At 43.3% G+C, this 26,052-nt stretch overlaps 1 protein-coding gene across 1 annotated transcript; it reads left to right on the forward strand.

The window, feature by feature from the left end:
* Window positions 1-69: 69 nt before the first annotated feature.
* Window positions 70-24,781, forward strand: Art7 (arginine methyltransferase 7). The gene is made up of 14 exons (XM_080279085.1): window positions 70-88; window positions 3,261-3,404; window positions 4,784-4,940; window positions 9,625-9,774; window positions 14,249-14,470; window positions 18,037-18,156; window positions 18,634-18,758; window positions 19,174-19,352; window positions 20,000-20,165; window positions 20,809-21,005; window positions 22,270-22,415; window positions 23,426-23,653; window positions 24,148-24,423; window positions 24,595-24,781. Exons 2-14 carry the CDS (start codon window positions 3,283-3,285, stop codon window positions 24,763-24,765), a joined length of 2,259 nt encoding a protein of 752 aa, XP_080135211.1. The 5' UTR covers window positions 70-88; window positions 3,261-3,282; the 3' UTR covers window positions 24,766-24,781.
* Window positions 24,782-26,052: the final 1,271 nt, after the last annotated feature.

Raw genomic sequence — 26,052 nt, forward strand, 5'->3', positions numbered from 1 at the left:
AAATCCTAATATATTCCATAACCAGGTTCATTTTTAAAGACTTTAGATATTGGCAAAATTCTGGGATGGCTTCTGCTAACACGTGAAGGTGAGCGCCTAGGAATTCCATGATCTCTTTTATTTAGTTTTGTTTACCTCTAAAGGGATGACCATTACAGTTATGCATCATATTTTGACAATTTTCATGTATAATTACTCGTAACATATTTCAAGAAGGCTTGAAATATAAATATTAATGCACGGCGAATTGGCAAAGTTGTCGACGTAGTTTTCCTTATTTCTCGTAAATTTTCAAAATATTCATCCCTGATATGACTACCAGTGTAGTTAGTACTCCTCTTGAAATAATTTCCATTTATAATTCACAGTATTTTTTTTTAACAGGCAGAAAATCTATGGTAGATACTGATGGCGAATTGACCAAGACTAGACTCCGCTCATCTTTCCCAAACAAGGCTAACATAATCGCGGGTGAACGGCCAGCAAGCCCTATGTTAGGCTACCATGATCACTTTGCTTGCCGTCCTCTCGCTAGCAAAGCCATTATGTTGGGGGAGTGACCAACTAGCAAGACAGTCCGAGTCATCAAAACAATAAACAAACCCATCTTAAATGGAAGAACATTCTATCTAGCTGTCTATTGCCAGACGCCTCGATCCCGTAAGGGGTGGCCACAAACAAATTGCCTCAATGTCGCCCTGTCCAATGCCATTTCACTGCCCTGCTCCCAGCTCACATCCTCCCCCCCCCCTCTCTCTGCCATACACCTCTCCACTCCATTCTTCCATCTCGTCCTTGGCCTCCCTCTCCCCCCTTCAACCTCATTCACATACACTCCTCATTAGTCTCTCACTCTCCATCCTCTCCACGTGGCCAAACCACCTCAGTGTATTTCTCCTAACGCTTTCTATTATCCGGTAGCTCGGTGGGAGGGTGTCGGGCTTGTAATCGTGAGGTTGTGAGTTCATGCCCTGCCCGGTGCCTGCTGTGCTGGGAGGGATAGTGCTCTCCTGTAACCCTTGCAGGGCTATATGAGCTGATGAGGTCTAGCTCGGGGATTTATCCCTTTCTATCATCCACATCCACATCACCGTGCTCCTTCAATTCTTCATTTGTCACTTTGTCTCCATGTAACTCCACTTATACTCCACTCAACTAATTTCCACTGCTCTCACTCTTGATTTGTGTCCTTCCAACAAGGTCCAAGCTTTACTTCGATATGTTAAGATTGGTATCACAATACTATCATGCAGTGACCTTTTTTCCTTCCATGCTTACTTCCCTGTTTCTTATCACTGCTTTCAAAGAGCCAGCAACCTTTCTTCCCTGTTCTACCCTTTCAAGCACTTCACCCTCTAAACTTCCATCCTTATTTATCACACTACCTCAAGTGCTTAAATGCACTCACATTTTCCATTTCCTTCCTGTCCAGCCTCACTGTGCATTCAGTGGCTTCATTTCTCTCCAAGACCATAACCTTACTCTTCCCTACATTCACCTTTAGATTCCATTTCTTACACTCCCAAACTCATTCACCAAGCCTTGCAGTTTCCCTTCATTTTCACTTAGCAATACAGTATCATCTGCAAACAACAGTACATTAACTGGTACTAATTTTGGGTTACAACCACCTAATGGAGACAGAAATGAATATGTTCAGAAATTACTTAAGGCAATTTAAAGTAGTTTCTCTTCTATACACATTCATGGCAAGTGCAGTTTTCAGTATTTAGTAGTAAACTGGAAGGGGGGGGGGTGTCCAGTTGTATCCATCTGTTATGTTAAAATTGGGTTAGGTTTTAATGTAGATGCACTAAAAGATGGAGAGGTAGTTTAAGAGGTGGGCTTAAAAGTGTCAGTAAGCAAATATGACAATCAATAGGAAGTTTTATTGTTAACACACCACAAGCTAAAATCAATATGGTATTTACTCAAGAGGATGATCAAGCTGAATTAATGCTAAATTATTTCAGTTATCTAATTTATGGCATTGAAGTACAGGATGCCTTTGACTCCAATGCAGAGAAAATGAAGAAGAATTAACAAATATCTGTGTTGAGAAGTCTCTAGTGAAACGCAAATGTACGAGATAAAATGAGTATAAAGCACCAGGACCTGCCAGCATCCACTCAAAGGTGCTTAAACAACTTGCCAATGAACTCTGTGAACCACAGACTATGCTATATGAGCATTCAATAATGACTGCAACTGCACCTCAGAGTTGGAAAGAAGCAACTGTTTCACCTACATACGGTACAGGAAAGGAAACAGATCACAAGTTGGAAATTACAGACCAGTGAGCCTCAAATGTGCAATTTGCAAAATATCTGAAGACATTATATGAGACAAAATTGTAGTTTATATAGAGGAAAGAAATATACTGTGTGAAAATCAAAATGGCTTTCGAAGTGGCAGATCTTGCCTAACTAATTTACTAGAACAATTAAGTGACTGGACAGATATGCATGTTGAAAATCAGCCATTTGATTTCATTTATTTTGATTTTGAAAAGGCTTTAGACACTGTACCACAATTCTATTTGTCAATCACTCTCCCATCAAAGAAGTTATTCCCTTTCATGGTCCTAAACCTTGGCTTTAGTTTCTGGCTGTTGACCCCTTGTCTCCAAGTATGAGTCTCTCCACCAGCATGAAGACCTGTCTGCTGTTGACATTCTCGTAGCCACACAGGATTTTGTACACAACTATCATGTCGCCTCGTATTTTCCTTTCTTCAAATGAGGTCTTTCGTGACAGGGCAGCTCTTGTAGTTCAGGGGCTACATTTGTACCTCTCCTTTGAACTTCTTCTGGCTTATCAATGTCCCATCTTTTATGAGGACCATGTCTGTACAGTATACAGTACTCCATGTGGGATCTGACCAGTACTGGGTAAAGGGCCAGGAACATTTCTGAGTCCACATAAGTAAAATGTTCTCCTAATTCTCCCCAGTGTGGAGTTAGCTTTGGCTACTGATGGTGAGAGGTTAGGGATTACACTGACCCCAAAAGCTTTTTCCTTAATCATTACATGCAAGGGACTCTTGTCTATATGGTAATTGCAGAGAGGGTTCCTCTTCCTTATATGCTTGACTTTTAAGCTTGTCCTTATTGAAGGATGGTAGCCATTTCTCACTTCATGCCCTGATGATGGGCAAAAAGGATTGAATGGTGATAATAATGATGATGATGAAAATGAGAAGGAGGAAACAAGGATTGGCTGATGATGATGATGCAAATAATGATAGTGTTATGCCTACAGGAGGGGTGCTGATGACTGCTTGATGCGGCAATGGTGTCTAGCAGTGAGCAAAACAATACCCCCACTGCTGCCCACACACACCCTCACACCTCTGTACCTTTCTAGACCAGCACATTGGGGTTTGTATCATCCTTTAATATCTCGGTAAGTACCATAATACTACTACGTACTGTTCTATCTCTTTAACCATTGTAAAATCTGCAATATCTCTAATTACAATGACATTTGAAAGTAGCAGACCCTCACTATATTGAACTATATGAAGGAAACCTGGTTAATTAAAGCACTGCCTACCACAAGGGGACACTGGATCCCTAAGCACTGTATTGTACCTGTAGGACAACGCACTGACTCTCTCACTGTCTTTCACCTCTCAGTCACTCACTCTCTTCAACTATACGGGTGGTGCTAGCCACAGTCTCTTGTGCCCTGCCCCCTTGGCCCCGCCCACTCACCCATCGGCCTGAGTAACTTTTAAGGGAAGCCAGTCTTGGCTGTGCCAGCGTTAGGTAAGCGTGTCAGATGCTATCGCTAATTTTATGGAAATTAATGAAGGAAATAAATAAGAAAAAACACAATACGCTTATGATAGTTTGGTAACTTACCAGACATGACAGACAGATGACTTAACATGTTTAATAGTAACAGTGGCACAGCTGCGATGTGCTTTTGCCAAGCTCGGAACTTCCTTGGCACGAAAAGTCAGCTGCAGTCGTGGGAGGAGGAGGGTTGGTTCTTTCAAACTGATTTTGATTCAGTTGGCAAATTTTAGTGCTTCCTTTGTCATACAGATATGAATTCAAAGTTGAAGTAAATAATATGATACTATTTTGTGGTAAGGATCATTATTCCCTCAATAAGAAGAATAATTATCTCAGCCAATCAGCAACAAGTAGAGCTGGAAGAGGGCAGGGCATTAGTAGGAGGTGGAGCACAAGAGACTCTGGCTAACGCTACCTGTATAGTTTAAAATGTAGGACAACCTGATATTAATGAATGATATGACAGGATTGATGATGATAATGATGAAAATGAAAAAGATGATTCATTCATCCAATCCTACATTGCCCCGTGAGGAGCGTAGGAGCCCAAAGCTATAGTCATTCCAAAATATCAAGATCATTAGGGCGTTGTTCCTCACGGGAATTCTCTGACCCACGGTGCTGCCGAATCTATACCAATACACACCTCTCTGTCTCATGTCAGCTATTTACCACTTCTAAATGAAATTTATTTACAGTATATATGTATATTACTCACTAGATACTGTTGATTTCAATGATGATAATAAAGATGATGATAAAGCAAGTTAAAGACAATGTTGCTAATGATGGTAGTAATGAAGATGATGGTGAAAAATTATGAAGATGTATTAAGAATAATTACAAAGATGATAATGATGATAATGTTGATAATGAAAATGATGAGGCTGGTACAGATGATAAAGCTAATACAGTAGTGATCATCATCATCAACAACAATAATAATAATGATGATGTTTACCTCCCCAGTTTACTCCCCAGATCAGCTCTCATCAGGGCAAAAAAGATGAGTGTCTTTACCCAGCAACTGAACCCCATAACAGGGCGCCTAGAATGGGGCATCCAGCCAGAAGATTACGACTATAAACAAGAGGTGGCAAGATCCGCGTATGCTGATATGCTACACGACCAGGAAAGGGTGAGTAGCGATACTGGTACCGTAGTAGTAGCAGTAGCAGTAGTTAGTAGTTAGTAGTAGGTAGCAGTTGCTGTTGTTGTTGTTGCTGTTGATGGAGTAAGAGTAGAAATGATGGTGGTGGTGGTTGTGGTGGTGGAAGGTGCTGCTGGTAGTTGTAGTAGCAGCACTATCTAAAAGACTGGTGATTATAAGCAGTGGGAAATACTAACTGGGAAAGACGGTCCCCCTGATGGAAAGAGGTGCTTGGGAGCTTTGTAAGAAGGGGGCCAAATGTCCACCTTGATGGGAAAGAAAAGGGTGCTGGGGAACTTTTTCAAGATGATAAGAATGCTGTGATTATACTCTCTATTCTGACTTGGGCCTAAAATTACCACCTCTCCATGTAACAGCAGATTAACACAAGAGTATGATGTTAGTCATGAAGAGGCACTATTGAAAGGCTGTACAGCCACTCAGGGTGGTACTCCCGAGGGGAATGGGAATGCTGGTGATAGAGAAAGCATGAGCTCCTGTTTCACTAGCTACCTAATCATCCCCCTTTGATGACCTTCTCAGTGTGACACTAACATGGAGAACAGACCAGCATACTCTCTCAAACTCTTCCTCTAACTCATACACTGCACCACATGTGCTTTACCTATCACACAATGTATCTCACTACATCACACGGGCTTTCGGCCAGAAAACTTTGCCCCTGCTACCTAGTCCCGGAGCTTTTGAGGGGAGGCGTGATGAGAGCTCCACCAGCATAGATCGTGAGGCCAGGATAGGATGGGGCTCGAACCTGTGCTAGAGGGTACAGGGCATTGCGGTTCCCAAGATGCCGCATCTGCCCAATAGAAAGGGGCCCGAACCTGGGAGTAGCACCCCTGGAGGCTGCCCTATCAATGGGTGTATAATGGCGGGGCAGCTACAGTGCCAAGGCACACTTGGAGGATGTCCCTGTATCTTTCCTGGCAGGGTGTCCCAAGGCCACTACCACAGCCACTGGTCAAGGCTGGTGGGCTTGGGGTCCAAGATCCATTGCCTGGACCTGTGACTGTGCAGTAGGTGGGGCCTGTGGCATGTCTCTCCCCTTGACTGTTTTACCGAATGATCAAGTTAAAGAATGAAATTCAAAGCAAGCCTGAGAACACTAAATCACCCAGGGGGATCAGAGTGGCATCTTGGAATGTAGGAAGTTTGAGGGGTGGAGCAGGGGAAGTGGTTGAGGCATTCACTAGGAGGTGGGTGGATGTGGGATGTGTGCAGGAAGTTGGGTATAGGGGAATATCAGCCAGAATGACTGCTGGAAGGGATTGTTATTATAAGTTGTTTTGGCAGGGTGGGACATGTGGATATGGTGGTGTGGGTGCATTGACTGGGGAGAAATGAGAGGAATATGTCATGAATGTTATAAGAGTAAATGATAGAATAATAGTTGTGAAAAATTTTTTCCGTAGGATTATGTTTGCATTTACATTGGCACATGCCCCACAGGCAGGCTTGGATGAGGTAGAGAAGGCTAAATTTTGGAATGTCTCAATACTTGTACATGGAGTAAGTGGTATGGGGGATGATGAGATTACAATTTTTGGAGGGGACTTAATGGTTATGTAGGTGAAGCAGCAAAAGATTATGAAGGAGTACATGGGAATGTGCATATGGTACAAGAAATGAGGAAGGGGAAAGGATACTCGAGTTTGGGGAGGCAATGAAAATAATTGTGTGAAACACATATTTTAGGAACAGAGAGAGTTGGTTGATTACATATCAGTCTGGGGGAAATTGCAACCAGACTGACTATTTCCTGGTCAGGAGGGTTGGTAGGAAGCTAATGAGGGATATTAAAGTTATAGGGAGCAAGGAATGTCTGTAGCAACACAAGTTATTGAAATGTGACATGATGCTTAAGGAGCAAGTGATGAAAAAGAGGACCTATGCACCTAGGAGGAGAATATGGAAGCTGAAAAAACAAGCAGTAAGGGAATCCTTCTATAGTGTGATGAGGAGAGTGGTAGCTGAACAGGGGGTGTTGGCAGAAGTGTTAATGAACAGTACAGTCCTCAACAGAGAGAGTTACTGATTCAGTGTGTGGATGGACAAGGGGCCCCCCCAAGACATAAAGTAACTCAGCAGTGGAATGAGGGGGTAGAAGCTGCTGTTAGGAGAAAAGAAGGCTTTTCTAGAAATGAAAAAAGGATGATAACAAAGAGGAATACTTGGCTGCCAAGCACAGGGCTAGAAAAGAGGTTTACAAGGCGAAGTCTGAGTCACAGAGACTTTGCCTGATAACCTAAATCATTTGGAAAGGAAGAATATGATATTTAAGGTGGCAAATCAGATGAAGAGGGAAAATAGGGATATTGTAGGTAAGCAGTGTGTAAAGAATGATGATGGAAGGGTTGTGGTGAACAGTGGGGATATTAAAGACGCGTGGAGAGAACATTACAGCCGGTTGTTGCATGCGGAGTTTAACTGGGTCAGGGAAGGTTTGGAGCCAGCAGATCCAGTGTTTGGCCCTTGGCCTTTGATCGACTCTGCTACTGTGAGCAGGGCAATAGGCAGGATGCAGGTGGGGAAGGCAGCAGGTGTGTCTGGGTTGGCTGCTGAAATGTTGAAAGTCTAAGGAGATATACAGTAGTAGTGAGGTTAGTCACTGACCTGATGAATACGATTATATATGAGTGTGTTGTCCTAGATGAATGGCTGAAGAGTGTAATTGTAAATGTGTTCAAGGGGAAGGGTGGTGCACTGGAAAGAGGAAATTATAGAGACATAAAGCTTTTAGACCAGATAATGAAAGTAATGGAGAGAGTTCTAGAAGGTATGATTTGAGAAACAGTGAATACTGATGAGATGCAGTTTGGGTTTATGCCAGGCAAAGGGGCCACCAATTCACTGTTCAACAGTTTCAGGAACAATATATAGGAAAGAAAGGGGAACTGTACTTTGTTTTGGTTGATTTGGAGAAGGCAGAGTCCCTAGAAAGGTTGTGAGGTGGGCAATGAGAATCCGTGGGATGGAGGAGTGACTGGTTAGGGTCGTTATGTCCATATATGTGGGTGCTCACACCCAGGTACAGGGCGAATGGAGATTTGAGTGATGAGTTTTCCATGAATGTTGGTGTGCACCAGGGGTCAGTCTTGAGCCTCTTGTTGTTTGTCATGGTACTTGAAGCCCTCTCATGTGACTTCAAAAATGGGCTCCTGTGGGAGATGTATGCAAATGATTTGGAGTTGGTTGCAAAGAATGAAAGAGAGGCAGAGGAAAGATTTAGGAAGTGGAAAAATGGGTGGATGCAGCGCAACATGCGGATGTGGGTGTATGCCATGGGTGGATAATTTGCTTCAAACATCACTAATCATTTTACAAAATTTTATAATCAAGTTTAATTTTCTTTGACACCAGTAAACTTGTAAAGGTAATTTTGACCTCTTTAGCTTCGGAAATTATTCCACATTTAATCTGGCTCTTTGTATTGAAGGCAATTTTAAAATATAAATATGTGTGTGTTAAAATAAGATGTGGTGTAGATTTAAATCATCAGCAGCCAATCAGCAGCCGTGGTTCAAACACACCCTACTTGACCCATACATCTCAGCTGCACAGGTCAGTCAAATAGGGTATAATGAGTCTCTTGAGCATGTGGAAGAGTTTTGTTATTTGGGTGACATGTTATGTGCTGGAGGTGGGGCAGGAGCTAGCTCTGTGGCTAGAGTGAGGAGTGGTTGGAAGAAATGCAGGCAGCTGTTGCCTCACCTAACACTAAAAGGGCTCTCCCTCCATGCTTAGGGATCTTTGTATGGGGCATCTGTTAGGAGTATAATACTGTATGGTAGTGAGACCTGGGCAGAAAAGGAAGAGGATATTTGCAGGCTCAGATGTACAGTAATGGCAATGATTAGGTGTATGTGCAGTGTGTCCTTGAGTGAGAGGCCTGGGGGGGGGCTAGGTGTATGATGGAAGAGTTGAGAGATAGGATGGGACTGGAGGGTATTGGTGCTGTGATGAGGAGTGGTAGATTGAGGTAGTTTGGGCATGTGGAGAGGATGGGGGATGATAACTGGGTGCAGAAAGTGAGAAGTGATAATGTTAGGGGCAGGGTTGTGAGAGGCAGACCAAAAAAGACCTGGGGCAAAGGCACTGAGTGTGACTTCAGGGGTATGGGACTGAATAGGGAAGCTGGCAGAGATCGAGCAGCTTGGAGAGCCACTATCAGGTGACCAAGGTCAATGCATGCACTCATGTTGGAGCCTTCAAAAATTAAACAAAATGAACATACAGCTGCAGCATTGTATTTTTATCCATTGAGACAGATAAAGCTGCAAAAGCCAAAAGTCTAGGCCAAGTTAAGGTGAAAGAAAAGTAGTCTTGCCCCCACAGAATGAAAGATACAATGAGGATCTGAGGCGAGCAGTGGTACAGATCAAGAAGGGAGATGATGATGATGACTATGAGGATGGCAATGACAATGATGGCAATGATCATGATATTGATAACGATAACAATGACTCTGATAATGTTTCCTTCACACAGATCACACAGAACAAGAAACACTATGAGGGTCTGAAGTAAGCACTGTCACAGATCAAGAGGAGGCATGATGATGAAGATGACAATGAAAGCGGTAACAGTAATGACAGTAATAATGATGGTGGTGGTGGTGGTAATCATCATAATGATAAATTTTTCCTTGGTGCAGAATGAAAAATACTACGAGGGTTTGAAGCGAGCAGTGGCACAAATAAAAGGCCGTGGGGAGGAGGTTCGAGTGCTGGACATCGGCACAGGAACAGGACTGCTCTCAATGATGGCTGTCACCTGTGGGGCCGATGTTGTTACAGCTTGTGAGGTGAGAATCTGTGCTTTTTTTTTTTTTATGTCTTGTTTTTCCTGTGTGTGTGTGTGTGTGTGTGTGTGCATGCGTGCGTGTGTGTTTGTGTGCATCCTGTTTTTTTTTCCATGTCTGTGCAAGGATTGTATGGGTGAGGATGAAAGTAGGTATACAAGCATGGGCGATTGTATGTGTGTATGCTCCAACAGAGGATCGAGTGGCAAGAGTGAAAGATGAGTTTTGGGCGAGAGTAGAAGCATGTATGGACAAGTTTGAGAGGAGCGAGAGAGTGCTGTTGATTGGAGACATGAATGGCAAAGTCGGGAATGTACGAGTAGATAGAGTGGTTGGTCAGTGGGGTGTGCCAGCTGATGTAGACGGGAATGGTAGTGCTTTGGTGAACATCTGTGTTGGTAATGGGTTGGCAATAGCCAACACCTACTTCCGTCATAAGATGATCCACCGGTATACATGGAGAGTAATGAGGAGGATGGATGGTGAACTTTTTGAACGAAAGGCAATGATAGACTACGTGTGTGTGGATGAGCGAATGAGGAGACAAGTGTTGGATGCAAGGGTGTGGAGAGGATGGGGGAATGGAGTCTCGGACCATCACTTAGTGATGGCCAAGGTAGAGCTGCAAAGAAAGTGGTTGAGGAGGCGAAGGGGAAGACAGGAGGAAGCAGCTCCTGTGAGAAGAGTGGAGAAATTGCAAGATAGTGAGAAAAGGACAGAGTATAAGAGCATAGTGGAAGAAAGATTGGGAAGGTATGAGCTAGAGCAGATGGAAGGGGTGGAAGAAGTATGTAAGATATTCACGGAAGAGATAAGCGCAGCGTGTGAGGCGGTTTGTGGAGTGAGGAGGAGATGCAAGGGTGTGCAAGGGACAGCATGGTGGAATGATGAGGTGAAACGAGCTGTGGAACAAAAGAAGAAGGCATATGGTGAATGGTTGAAGTAGTAGAGGTAGGGGAGAAGATGAGAGAGAGAAGAGAGAGGTATATGTGAGCAGGAGAAGGGAGGTTAAGAGACTGGTGAAGGAGAGTAAGAAGAAAGTGGATGAAGAATTTGGGAGGAATCTGAGTGTGAAATGGAGGGAGAGTAAGAAATTGTTTTGGAAGGAGGTAAAGAAAGTAAGGCAGTGTGAAAGGGGAAATAGTAGGGGAGTGAAAGATAGGAATAATAGATTGTTGGTGGAGAAGAGAGAGAAATTGAGGAGATGGAAGGAGCACTTTGAGGATTTGTTAAATGTAGAGAGTGAGAGCAGTGTGAGTATAAGTGGTTGGGGAATGGCTGGGAGAAGAAGAGATGAGAGGAGGGAGGAAGAGATCAGTAGGTCGGAAGTAGTGGAAGCGATGAAGAAGATTAAGCTGGGAAAGGCCCCAGGAATTGATGGAGTGTGTGGTGAAATGCTTAGGTATGGGGGTGAGATTGTTGTGGAGTGGATATGGAAGTTGTGTAGATTGGCTTGGGAAGAGAGAAGGGTTCCAGAGGACTGGAAGTCAGGTATAATTGTTCCTCTGTACAAAGGAAAAGGGGAGAGAGAAGTGTGTGGTAACCATAGGGGTATTTGCCTTCTTAGTGTGACTGGTAAAATATATGGTAGAATACTCATTGATAGGGTTAGGCATATGACAGAGGAGCTAGTTGGAGAAGAACAAGGGGGATTTAGGAAGGGAAAAGGGTGTGTAGATCAGATATTTGTTCTAAGATGTTTAGTGGAGAAGTATCTAGAGAAGGGAAGGAAAGTGTATGCTGCCTTCATGGACTTGGAGAAAGCTTATGACAGAATAGATAGGCAAGGTATGTGGAAGGTATTGAGAATATATGGAGTGGAGGGGAAATTGTTGAGTGCTGTGAAGAGTTTGCACGAGGGACCACTGGTAGGGGGACCACTGATGCCATATTCATTGTTCGACAGCTTCAGGAAAAATATATTGGTAGGAGAAGGGATCTTTATTTTGTTTTTGTTGATTTGGAAAAGGCCTTTGACAGGGTCCCTAGAGAGGTGGTGAAGTGGGCAATGAGAAAGCTTGGCTTGGAGGAGTGGCTGGTTAGGGTGGTTATGGCCATGTATGTGGGTGCTCACACCCAGGTGAGAGTGAATGGAGATTTGAGTGATGAGTTTTCCGTGAATGTTGGTGTGCATCAGGGGTCAGTCTTGAGTCCCGTGTTGTTTATCATGGTACTTGAAGCCCTTTCACGTGACTTTAGAAACGGACTCCCCGTGGGAGTTGTTGTATGCTGATGATTTGGTGTTGATTGCAGAGAATGAAAGGGAGGCGGAGGAAAGGTTTAGGAAGTGGAGAGATGGTATGGGGCAAAAGGGTTTAAGGGTAAATGCAGATAAAACAAAATTGATGATATCTAGGGTTGGTGGCAGTACTGTCAAAGACGAGGGAGAGTGGCCATGTGCAGTTTGCCACAAGGGCGTGGGAAGTAATTCCATCTTGTGCAGTGTGTGTGATAAATGGGTGCATAAGAGATGTAGTGGTATCAGAGGTAGACTGCGAGATAATGCTGATTTTATGTGTACGGCATGCCGGGGTGAGCAGGTGGAGATCGTCAGACGTGAAAGGATTGAACTTGCTGGTGAATCTCTTGAGTGTGTGGAAGAGCTTTGTTATTTGGGAGACATGTTGTGTGCTGGAGGTGGGGCTGGAGCTAGCTCTGTGGCTAGGGTGAGAAGTGGTTGGAAGAAGTTCAGGGAGCTCTTGCCTCTCCTGACATTGAGAGGGCTCTCCCTACGTCCTAAGGGGTCTTTGTATGCAGCATGTGTTAGGAGTGTAATGCTGTATGGTAGTGAGACCTGGGCAGTGAAGGAGGAAGACATTCGCCGGCTCAGACGTACTGAAATGACAATGATTAGGTGGATGTGCAGTGCGTCCCTGCGTCCAAGGCCTGGAGGTGTTGGGTTTACAATGGAAGAGTTGAGAGGTAGGATGGAACTGGAGTGTATTGGTGTTGTGATGAGGAGAGGTAGATTGAGGTGGTTTGGACATGTGGAGAGGATGGGGGATGATAATTGGGTGAGGAAGGTGAGAAGTGTTAATATTGGGGGTGGGGTTGTGAGGGGTAGACCGAGAAAGACATGGGACGAGGTCATTAAGTGTGACCTTAGGGTTAAGGGACTGAACAGGGAGGCTGCAATGGATCGTGCAGCGTGGAGAGCCGCCATTAGGTGACCAAGGCCGACACATGCAAGCATGTTGGAGCCTTTAAAAACGAAACGAAACGAAACGAGCTAGGGCTACGGTGCGTGGATGGTGAGCTGAGTGAGTTCTTTGATCTCAATGTGGGACTGAAACAGGGGTGTGTAATGTCTCCATGGCTGTTTAATATATATATGGATGGGGTTGTAAAGGAGGTACAGGGGAGGGCAGTGGATGTGGGGGTGGCCCTAATGAATGAGGGTGAGATTTGGAAGCTTCCGGTGTTGCTGTTTGCTGATGATACAGTATTGTTGAGTGAAGATGAATGGGAGTTGCAAGGTTTGGTGAATGAATTTGGGACAGTGTGTAGGAGGAGGAAGCTGAAAGTTAATGTAAACAAAAGTAAAGTTATGGTGTTTGAGAGGAATGAAGTCACAGAGTGTGCAGTGAGGTTGGATGGTGAGGATATGGAGAATGTGAGTGCATTCAAGTACTTGGGTAGTGTGATGAGTAAGGATGGAACTTTGGGGGATGAATTACGTGAAAGGGTACAGCAGGGAAGGAAGGTTGTTGGTTCACTGAAAACAGTGATGAGAAATAGGGAGGTGAGTATGGAAGTTAAGAAGTCACTGCATGATGGTATTGTGATCCCTACCCTGACGTATGGAAGCGAGGCGTGGACATTGCAAGAGGGGAACAAGTCAAGAGTGAGAGCAGTGGAAATGAGTTACTTGAGAGGAGCATGTGGAGTGACATGGAGGGACAGGTTGACGAATGAAGAAGTGAAGGAACGTTGTGGGGTAGATGTGGATGTGGTTGAAAAGATTAGGAGAAATACACTGAGGTGGTTTGGACATGTGGAGAGAATGGAGAATGAAAGACTGACTAAGAGGGTGTATGTAGGTGAGGTGGAGGGAGGGAGAAGGAGGGGTAGACCAAGGATGAGGTGGAGGGATGGAGTTGAGAGGTATATGAGGGAGGGGGGGGTGAGTTGGGGGGAGGGGAGTCAAATGGTGGGTGACAGAGTGACTTGGAGGCGTTTTGTCTGCGGCCACCCTTTGCGGGATTAGGGCGTCGGGCTATAGATAGATAGATAGATAGACTGTCACATGTGGGGCGAATGTCATTACTGCTTGTGAGGAGAGACAATACATATTTTTTCGTCTTTTTTGTTTCTTGTTTGTCCTGTGTGTGTGTAGCAGGTTTTGATATCATCCTCAGTTTACACTTCCCTTTGTGTGTGTATATATGTAGACTACTGTATTTATGTATACAGTACATGAAGTGTATACATGTACATTTACAGTCATACTCCATTTACGCTCAATTTCTGCACCCAGGCATTCCACCCCATGGCAGAATGTGCACGGAAGGGTCTGGCAGAAAACAGCTTAGCACACCGGGTGAAACTGATTGCCAAACGATCGACAGAGCTGGATGTGGGACCAGGCAAAGATCTAGAGCGGAAGGCAAACTTGCTTGTAGCAGAACTGTTTGATACAGAGTTGATTGGCGAAGGAGCAATTGATACCTACAGACACGCAAGAGAGTTTTTGCTGACGGTGAGTTGATGATGGTGGTGGTGATGATCTGGGAAGGTGAGATTGCTATGAACAGATGTGCAAGGCATTTTTTGTTGACAGTTTCTACTTTCTTTTGGGGGGGCCACCCTAATATATATACATGTATACTCCAGTTTAACGATGCAATTGGTTAGATAAAAACCCACTGTTAGGCAGGGTATCGTATATCAGGGCAGATTTAACATGTAAAGTAATGGGATGTCTTTTTCAGCCCTGGGTTTCCCTCCCAATTCCAAAACCCAACCAAATGAGCCCAAAAACAAATTTAAAGCCAATCTAAATGGCCTAACAGTTATAAAAGAAGCTAACCTAAAGCTAACACTTGTAAACCACTCACTAAAACCAAAAATAAAATCTGAAAATCGTCAAATATGAGTTTGGAAAAAATCAAGCATAGCAAACTGTACCTCAAAATGACAATGTTCTTCCCACCTGTGGCCCAAACCAGTGGTGGGGAAGTTAATGAAAAATGTCAGCTTCATTAACCGTTAATCCGTTAAGTAGCTCTGTTAAAGTTAATCCGCTAATTCCGCCATTGACCCCTACATACCGCAATTTGATCTGGCTTGTCTGCCACTGGAGCCGCAATTAGGGGGTGTTTTTTCAACTCTCACTGAGGGGAAAATCAATATGTTCTGGCTAAAGAGGAAGAATTTATGCACCTGACAGTGCAATCGGCACCCCCCTAGGCCTAATGGTTACCACACAATTGAGGGTCAAAGTTGAAAAAAAAAAAAAAATAGCTACCCCCCAAAATTTTCTAAAGTCCCCATAGTTTTGATAACTAACTATTTCTATTACTGAAATAGGTCATTGCAATATCATATGTCATACCAAGCCCGAGAACACGTGTTCTGGGGTGTGGGGAGATTACTTGCTTTGGGGGAGATAAAGTACCCTGTGGGGAGAATGTTTGTAGGTATGGAGGTTGGATAAAACCATCTTTTCTCATCAAAGTAGAGCACTTTAGTTTGTTCTTGACCAACTACTATGAAAACAGATGTGTATGTACGTGTGGGGAGATAAAATTCGATCAGGGAGAAGGCCCACAACGAGTACATTGAACCTTGGTATAACAACCAATTTGGCTAGCTGAAGCAAACAAAATCTATGCAAGCAGGTGTGTTTGCAGGTATGGGGAGATAATTCACGTATGGGTAGTAATCTTGAAGGCTGAAGTGCCTCATAGTACTTCAGAAACTATCAGAAACACCAAATGTTTATATTGCCATGAAGGAAAATAGAATATTGTTCAATATTGTTCCAGATGCATGCAAGGGAAAAGGAAAAATGTAACTGTCTTTACTACATCGAGGTGAATGGGTGGTGGTGGGGGGGAGGGGGCTGGGTGGTGGTGGGGGGGGCTGGAGCTCAGATGCTTGTGATTGCACGTGTTTGCATGTATAGAATAGTATACAGAGAAGCATTTGTTATCATCAGGTATGAAAAGGCACAGGAAAAAAAAAAAAACCGAGGCAATACAGATAAAGCACATGTATATGTGTTGGGGGTGGGGGGAGGGGAGGCATGGGGGGGGGAGAGCAAGCCAAGCTGCGTGCTCGCTATCACACGATGGCTTATTGGGGGTAGGAGGATAGTACGGGGCCAAAAGGAAGGGAGGGGGTAGGGTAGGTTGGGGTATACAAGGTAGGGGGGGAAGGTGGGGGGGGTTGGAGGGGGATGGAATGGGCCTCGTGGTTGGGGGAGGGGTAAACTTCGACTAACAACGTCCTACTGGGGCATACAGAGGGGTGGGAGGGTCTTCAGAGGGGATTATTATGTGACAGATGACGAAACATTCAGGCAATGGGTGAGCCGAGAGGGGGGGTGACCCCCCTGCCCCCAAAGTGGCCAGATCACCCAACTCGAGGCCAGAAGAGTTAGTTCTCATTGGCTTGAAGGGATATACGTCACAGTCGGAGTGGAGCAATGTGCAGGCAGTTTTTTAAATGGTGCGCTATACTGTATATATATATATATATATATATATATATATATAAAGTGTAATAAAGTACTAGGAATATAAAGTGTGAGTGTGTTTATGAATAATAAATGACAGAATACCAGCGGGGAACAAATGCTGGTGGGAAGCTGGTACGCGCTCGTAATTTACATTGCTTTCACAGTGGGTTTTTTTTTTTGGTGTATGGATTCCAAACTACTTGCAAATCATAGTGTTTCTAGTGATACCAGCGGGGAACAAACACTGGTGGGAAGCTGGTACGCGCTCGTAACTTAAATTGCTTTCACAGTGTTTTTTTTTTTGGTGTATGGATTCCAAACTACTTGAAAATCATAGTGTTTCTAGTGATAATATCAGGCTGTGGTAATCATATTACGGGATGTTGGGAAGTGTAAAGTGGAGACTTCGTTACCCAACTTCAGAAGTCTCCACAAGTCCTACGGTAGTCGACGAAGGCTCAACAACCAATTTGCACTCCACAGTTGATCCTTTGCACTCTAAGTTCAAATTTCATTACACTGTAAATTCCCATGTCTTCTAGTGGCGAGGTATTGCAGTTTATTCACTATTTATTCACAAAAAACAAGAACATGTGGCTTCCATTGCGATAAGCACCTACTCACAATCAGTGTTAGGCAGTAACTGTTGATGACGGGAAACAGAGTTGCCAGATCCCAATGGCCACATTACCAAACTCTTCAATTTTCATTACCAAATTTAACTTTTCATTACCAAATTCGTAAAGCTGGCACTTATTCTTCACTAATTATGTATGCAAGTGGAAATACATGTAATCACTCTCCTTATAATTAACAGCATGTTGATTATTTTCATGCTATGTAGGCTAGCAGGTTAATCAGAGAGAGCAAACGATCCACCATCTCCATCCTGTGTATCCTCATACATGTGAAAAATCCGTTTGGTAATGCATTATTCTGATTCATTACCAAATGAATTTTTCATTACTAGATTGGCCCATATTTGGTAATGAAAAATACCAAATGGCAACCCTGACAGGGGAGGGGGGAGGAAGGAAGGGGTGAAGGGGCCATGGTGTAAACAGCTGTTCGGCACCGCGCGGCAATTTCAAATTATGGGTGGAAAAGAATTTGGATTTGGGTGTTAATCAATCTGGCATCATCTGGCAACACATCTTAGATATTTATATGGTTCAAAATTAGTCTACCTGATACAGAGAGGAAAATCTAATTTTTATACAGCTTTACTTATTAAGAAACCATCATTTGTGCAAACACAGCATAGCAGACGTTCAAAAACGTATCAGAAAACCTTCACTTTCAAAGCTGCAATCCAGCTTTATGTATAATTTGTGAATTATTGACACTGCAAGCTGTTGTATGAAGCTGCCATGTATTATGGATCTGCTGTTTAGAAATGCATGATTTATGAGATTCCACTGTATATACTGTAGACAGATACACTATTAAGACTTTGGTTCAGTAAAGGTGCAACTTTAATACTTTACTGCAGTGTTCTATTCTAGCTAATGCTGGACACTTTTAGTCAGCTGAGTGTGAGTCATAGGAGCCTGAATGTGTTACTACTGTCATCATCATTGCAGGATGATGCCTTGTTGGTACCATCTGAAGGGACTGTTTATGCACAAGTGGTGTCTTCGAAAATGCTACAGCGCTGGAACAAAATTTCACCCATCGTACGATCAAAGCACGGCAAGGAGGAGGTGAGGACTTGGTGGGGGTGGTAGTGACGGTGGTACGAAGGAAGAGATAAGGAATGAATGAATGAATGATGATGATGGGAGAGAGGGTGAGGACTTGATGTGCAGCCTTGGAGTTGTGTGTTGATGATAGTGATGAAGGCCAGTAACAGTGGTGACAGTGATGATGATGATGGTGATGGCTAATAATAATAATACTGATAGTAATGATGGAAGTGATATGTTGATAATGATGATAATAACAGTGGCAATAAACACAGTGACAGTGGTACTGTGATATGGTATCAGAATGTGATGATGATTCTCTCTCTCTCATATGCCCAGTGTTGCTGTGAGTAAAAAGTGTATCAGTGTGTGTGATGATGATAATTCAAGTACAGTATTAAAATATGATGATGATGGTTTTCCCCCAGGTGTTGCTGTCAGTGCCAAGTGTGATGCTGGAGTGTGATGATGACGATGATGATGATTCTTTCCCAGGTGTTGCTGTCAGTGCCAAGTGTGGTGTCTGAATGTGATGGTGCTGCAGCTGTCCATGACCTGCAGTTGTCACAAGTGCCACGACACTGGATTACACCACTCTCCAACCCTCTGCCTGTGTTGAGGTATGTTAAGTTATATATGGTATGGTACTGAAGGGGAGTCTACACATGGTGGGTGGCTCTTTTCACTATGGGTGTAGCAGCTGTGGCATGCACTTGGGAGCCAAATCTGCTCATATTTCACTGCACCTCCCCATGGGAAAGACCCCTGATGAGGCACTTTCTACCACAAGAGGGCATGGGATTACTACATGGTATATGTACTGTACTGTACCTGTAGAAGGGCCCCACAGAAGCAGTTGCTTACCCATGGTCAGTGGGTCTGCTCAGCCACACAGACCGGGGTTAAGCAACAACAACACAAGGAGATTTAGGATGGGAATTCATCCTATGTGGTTATAAAACCCATCAGTTGTGCTGCCTCAGCATACTGTAATTTGTTAGCAATGGCCATGATGATGAAATTACTCATTTTCAGATTTGATTGGAGTGGGCGCAGTGCAGACCTACCATGCGAGCGAACAACTCTCACCACATTCCGCCCCCTAACCTCTGGCCTGTGCGATGCTGTGCTTATGTGGTGGGAAATTAAAATGGACCAAGAAGGGGATGTGGTGCTCAGCTGTGCTCCATACTGGGCACATCCTGACTTAACAGGTGAGATAAGGTGCTGGATGATGATGATGATGATGATGATTATTATTTGTGGTAGGTGGGAGTGCTTACCATCCACTTGCTCGATGTAATGCTGCTCTCGGGTGCCTGCCCTTTCCTCTCTTCCTTCCTTCATCGTCTTTCTTTCCTTCATTCTTTCCTCTTCCTTCTGTCTATGGGTGACTCTACCATACACTATATGACATGCCAAATGGTTTCCTGTACACCAGGAAACAATTTACTACGCTGGGTGGTAACCACATAACCAAATTTTGTCGCCTGGCGGTTTAGTGGGTAACTAAGGCACTCCAATCAGACTGAGCCTGTGCAAGTTTATATCAAAGAGGTGGTTGGGGTTTATTGCTCACGTCATGCCACTCAGGGATGTTTGAGGCTGGTCACTCTCATCTTAAATGTCAGAACCAACTTGCCTAGCTTCGGGCTTCTACACTCCTCATGGGGCAGCACTGGATTAGATGATGAATGAAAGAATTGTTATTAAGAGTGACTTATTCACATGCACAAGCTTTGGGAGTAGCTCATTCTGTCCAGTTTTCTGGCTTTTTGGACCCTAACCCAACCAACCCTTGGGTGAAAAAGGAGATCTGGATGAATGATGGTAATGATAATAATGATGAATTTTATTTCAGACGTCGGTTGGAAAGGTAGTAGTGAGGACATCCCATGGAGAGACCACTGGATGCAGGCTGTTTATTATTTACCACAAACACGACACGTAAACAAAGACTCGACAGCCACCCTCCTTTCCTCACATGATGAGTACAGTCTATGGTTCAACTTGAAGAGGGATGCGAGGTAAGAGAAAAAAAGTTGTTCATTCATTCATCCATCCATTCATCTACCTATACAGTATGTCCATCCACTCATTCATCTGTCTGTCTATCTATTCATCCATCCATCATTGGATACTGTATACCAGTACAGCCTATGGTTGATCTTGTACAGGTAAAAGAAAAATGTTGTTCATTCAGTCATTCACATGCATTAGCATAACATTTCACAAATGAGGGAGCCAGGGTAGGGGTCAGCCCATTCTAGGGGGTTCTTCTGCTGTACACATTAACTATGGCGCACCCTCGTTTTACAACTAGGATGTGTTTTTGAGTAATGATCATATAATGATTTTACTGTCATAGGAATCATATAAGCAAGAAAAATATTGTATAACGAGAAATTGAGCATTGTATTGATCGTATAAATGAAAAAATAATTATCAAATGAAAGATTAGTGCTAAAATGCTCTGATCATATAAGCAAATGAACATACAATGGTCAGTTGTAAAATAAGGGTCTGTTGTAATTAAAATTTCTAAGGGAGGGGCCAGCAATCTGACAATGGGACCCAGGTCTCCTCCCATAACTATGCCACTGGTATCCAGATGCAAAATGAGAAAGTCATTCATTCTTTTGCTTACTCAAATTCTGTATCCTCTTTCAGTGACTGCGTGTCTATTGAGCGTCCCGTGTGCGAGTGCAGGATACACATCGTCAATTCACGCACACGGCTAGGCCAGCTGAATGACCCACGGCGAATAGAGGTGTACACGCGAGTGCTTGAAACGCTGATTCGACCCGATAGCGTTTGTCTGGCACTGGGAGATGGTTGCTTGATGGCAATTGTGGCTGCGAGGCTGGGTGAGTTGGGGGCAGGAGGGAGGAAATGAAAGGAAGGGAAGGAGAGGAAAGAAAGGAAAGAAGCAAGGGAGTGGAAAATGGAGGAAGGAAAGATATACAGAAAGAAGGAAGGAAGGGACAGGAGAAAGGAAGAGGAGAAGGAAAGAAGACAGAATGGATAGGGAAAGAAGATATATCATCATTCATACCACTTACATCCTTTACACATTCACATTTCTTTCCACTGTCACTTCTACATTTTTGCACCTCATTCAAGAATAACTTCCTATTTTCAGAGTAATTTGCACTCACTTTTCTTCATAGATCATCATTTACCTCCTTTTTCCTCTTCACAAGTCTCTTTATGTGCTTCTTGATCTCAGTATATTCATTTCTTATTTGAACTGAATCCCTGTCCTGTAACCATTCTAGCCACTTCTTCCTCTTTTCCTCCACTGCTTTCTTAACCTCTTCATCCCACCATGCCGTACCTTTCTTCTTTGTTGTTATACTTGCCACACCACACACCGCATTAGCATTCCTAACTCAGCAATCCCTCTGTACATTCCACAAACACTCCAGATCCATTTCATTCCAATTCATTGATTCTAACTCCTCCCCTGCTTTGGCCCTGTATTCATCTGCCATTTCTTTGGTCCTCAGCTTCTTGACTTTCAGTCACTCCCTGCAGCTTCTCTCTCTCTCTCTCTCTCTCTCTCTCTCTCTCTCTCTCTCTCTCTCTCTCTCTCTCTCTCTCTCTCTCTCTCTCTCTCTCTTGTCCACAGCACTTCTCTCAGTTTGATGTTGCATACCACACTCATTTGATCTGACAAACCTCCACATCATCCTCATAGAAAGAAAAAAAGAGAGAAGAACAGGAGAAATGAAGAGAGAGAGAAAGAAGGGAGAGAGAGAGACAGAGACAGAGACAGACAGATAGACAGAGAGAAGGGGGAAAGGAAAGAAGAAGGGAAGATGTACAGAAAGAAGGAATAAGGACAGAAGGAAAGAGAGGGATGGGTGGGAAGGCAGAAGAGAAGAATGAGAGGTAGGAAGTAATAAGGAGAAAAAAGGGAGGATACAGTGAGGCTGATTCAACCCAGCAGTGTTTGTTTGCCACTGAGAGATGGCTGCTTGATGGTGATTGTGGGTACCAGCTGGGTACGATGCGGGCAGAATCATTTTCAGCTTCATCTCAGGCTTCATCATCAGCATCATCGTCATCTCAGTCTTCATCATCAGCTGCAGCTTCACCATCATCATTATCATCTGTATCTCTTGCCAGGTGCACGCCACGTATACATGACAGAGGGTAGTGACCCCAATCGACGTGTAGCGAAGGAATTCATTGCAGCCAACAGTGTTCAGCACAAAGTTACTCTCTTGCCTGAGGATGTTAGCGACACCACGTTGCAGCAGTTGGTTGCACCTGTATGTATGCTGTGTCTTTTATAATATGAGGCTATTCTGTCTATCCGTCTGTCACCCTGTCTATGTATCTTTCTGTCTCTTCATCTAGCAGTCCATCTCTTTTTGTCTCTCTGTATATTTATCAGTCTTTACATTTCTGTCTATTTGTTTATTGTTATTTTACTCTCTATCTGTCTGTTTTTCTGTCCATCCATCTATGTGTGTCTTGCACCATTATGTATTGTGGCATTTGCATGAGCTGGAGGGAGGGTAGACTGATGGACAGGATGACAAAGAGGTAGTGTATTTTGTTTATGGACATCTCCTTCACTGTGTGTGTGTGTGTGTGTGTGTGTGTGTGTAGTGGGGGGGGATAGGGGAAGGGAGGGGTAGATTGAGGATGAGATGAAAAGATGAAGTGGAGTAGATGAGAGAGATTGGTATGAGTTGGAGGGAAGGCAGCCAAATGACAGAGGACAAGGCAACTTGCAGGTGATTTGTTTGTGACCCTCCCTTATGGGATGAAGGTATCTGGATACAGAAAGACAGAAATAGGGTTAAGAATATGATACAGTATCTCAGGTCACCATTGTCATTAGTGAACCCTTCTTCCCAGCCTAACTTCTCCACTAGAAGTCCCAGTATTGTTGAAATACTGTGAATACTGTAGGATTATGAAAATGATAATGATGTTGACAACAACAGTGATGATGATGATGTTCTTACAGATCACTCATCAGCAAACACTTCTTTGTCACCTTCCTTCTCCCTCGGTATTTGCTCAGCTGCAGTGTTGGTACATGAAATAGGGTTAAGATACTGATGGTGATGATTATGAACCTTACTCTGAAACTTAACCAGAATTTCAGGGCACTATCTACTTCAATGATCGTTTCTTCTTGACCTCAGTCATCCCCTAGAAATCCCAGTATTGTTGACACATAGATCAGTATGTACTGTTGAATAGGGTTATGATGATGATGTTGATCATAATGATGAACCTTATCCTAAAGCTTATCTCTTAATTGTAGGTCACCATCATCTTCAGTGAACCCTTCTTTTCCACCTCCCTCCTACCATGGCACTCGCTCTACTGCTGGTACATGCGTAATTCATGTGAGCACCTCCTCTTGCCCCAGGCCACAAGAATTCCATCATCTGTGTCAATTTGGGCACTTCCAGTTGCCTATAGGGACCTTTGGAAAATTCGTGCACCTCTGCAGCAATGTTGTGGGTTCAAGATGGGTGTGTTTGACAAGGTGAGGTTTATCTGCGTATCTGACTACCTAGCTATCTGTGTGCCTGTCTGTCTTTGTACAGAGGGACTTTTGGAGAATTTGTGCATTATTATATTTGTGTATAATGTTCAGATGGGGATCCTTTTTATGGCACAGTATAATTACAGTATGCAACCACCTCTCTTTCCTTATAGCTAATAGAGATGGCATACATGGAGGCTGACACGCACGTGAAGCCTCAGCTGCCATTGAAATATCCAGCCAGAGTAAAGTCTGCCCCCATCCACCTGTAGGGAAATATTAGGAGGGTTTAATTTTGCAGGAGGAGGCAAACTTCAACCTGCAGTCTACAGAGTTCATATCCAGATGGGCTATAGCAATAAGGGTACCCAGCCAGAGCAAAGTCCACCCCTTTCCACCTGTGTTGTAGGGGAAGATTAATAGCAAGCTGTTGAACTGGAGGAGGAAGGCAACTTCAGCTGCAGTCCACTGAGTTCCTGTTTCTCTCTCCACAGCTGATAGAAACAGCCTGTGCGGAAGCAGACGAGCGTGTGGAGCCGCAGCCACTGTGGGAGTACCCAGCCAGAGCAAAGTCCACCCCCATCCACCTCATGACCCTCGACCTGTCCACTCCTATCCCTGATGCTCCCGTCTGCCGGGGGGGCTCCATTCCATTGACAACAGAAGGGCTGGTGAATGGAATGGCTCTCTGGGTTGATTGGCAGATTACGGAGAATGATGGGGATGTTATTACTACTGGTCCAATCCAGCCAGTTGTAGTGGATGACAATGTGAGTGTATTCTCTCTCTCTCTCTCTCTCTCTCTCTCTCTCTCTCTCCCCCTTGATATTCCTCTAAAAAAATCTGAATCTGATCTCTTTTTCTTCCTCTTTCTTCTCTGATGCATTCCTAGGTACCTCAAAGTCTGTATGGTCCATTTAACATCCTCCCATGTATTCCAGGTTGAATGGGACATATATAGCCGCCAGGGGGTCTACCTCTTCCGCAACCCCTACATCATCGGACCAGACCTGCCATCAACACTCAAATATTCCGTCACATTCCAGCCTCTCGACGGAACAATGAACTTCAACTTTGAGATTGAAACAGTGGGAAGGAGGAAGGAGGTTTAGGGGAGAGGGAGAGGAGGAGGAGAAGGGAGGAGGTTTAGGGGAGAGGGAGAGGAGGAGAAGAAGGAAGGAGGTTTAGGGGAGAGGGAGAGGAGGAGGAAGAAGAGGAAGAGTGGAGAGAAGGAGAGATGGAAGAAGAAGTGAGGAAATGGTGGAGAGATAAGAATGATGACGAGGAGATATAAACAGAAAAGGAAGAAAGTTAGAAAGGAGAAACAGAAGTAACCGAGAATTTTAACTGGAGAGAGAAAGAGAGAGAGAGAGAGATTATATGATAAAAACTGGGGAAGACAAATAGGAAAATGAAAGTTCATGGAGAAAGGAAACTAAAAAGGGAGAAAAGAAAGAGAATAAAGAACAGATAAAGGAAAAGGAATAAAAGAGGAGAAAAAATAAGAGTGCAAAGAAGTGATGAAAAAGAGATAAAAAGATAATACTGAAAGGAAAGATGTATAAAAAAAAAAATGTGGAGTAAAGAGATATATACCATAAGTGAAAAGATAAAAATTTGAGAATATGATGAAGAGAAGGGAAAAGGAAGGGAGAGAAAGATGTTAAAGAAGAGGATAATGGATGGAGAAGGAATGAAAATATAAAAATAATTAAAAACACTAAATACAATTGAAATTTGAAAGGATGAAGTAGAAGAGTAGGGAAGAGGAAAATGAAAATGAAAGGAATACAAAAGAAAAATGTAGAATAGAAGTAACAGTTATAAATGAAAACGTAAAACTTGTGAGCGTGAAGAAGAGAAGAGCAAAAGAGTGAAAGTAAATAGAGAAAAGGACAAGAATTTAGAAAGAAAAAGAAAAAATTGATTAAAAACACAGACATGGATGAAAGATAAAACCTGACAGTGTGAAGAAGAGAAGGAAGGAGGAAAAAGGAATATGTGGGTAAAGACATGGAAGGAAAGAAGACAAAGAGAAAATAGGCAAATAAAATCCAGGAGAGAAAGAACAGGATGAAAATTAAGTAGCTAGTTTGAATATATATATATATATATATATATATATATATATATATATATATATATATATATATATATATATATATATATATATATATATATCCTGTATATGTATATTAGGGATGTATCGGATATCCGCATCCATTTCGACATCTGCATCCGCATCCGGGCTTATGTAAAAATATACATCAGCATCCGTATCCGCATTTTAATAAACATCCTCATCTGCATCCGCATCTGAACAAGACATAAAGCAGATGTAGTGGATATACAAAATACAATGCCTTCATTATAAACAAAAAGATTAGTGTTTTTCCATG

Source organism: Coenobita brevimanus, chromosome 77 (genome assembly GCF_032717465.1).
Source record: "Coenobita brevimanus isolate Jiangsu-jjx chromosome 77, ASM3271746v2, whole genome shotgun sequence".
NCBI lineage: Eukaryota > Metazoa > Arthropoda > Malacostraca > Decapoda > Coenobitidae > Coenobita > Coenobita brevimanus.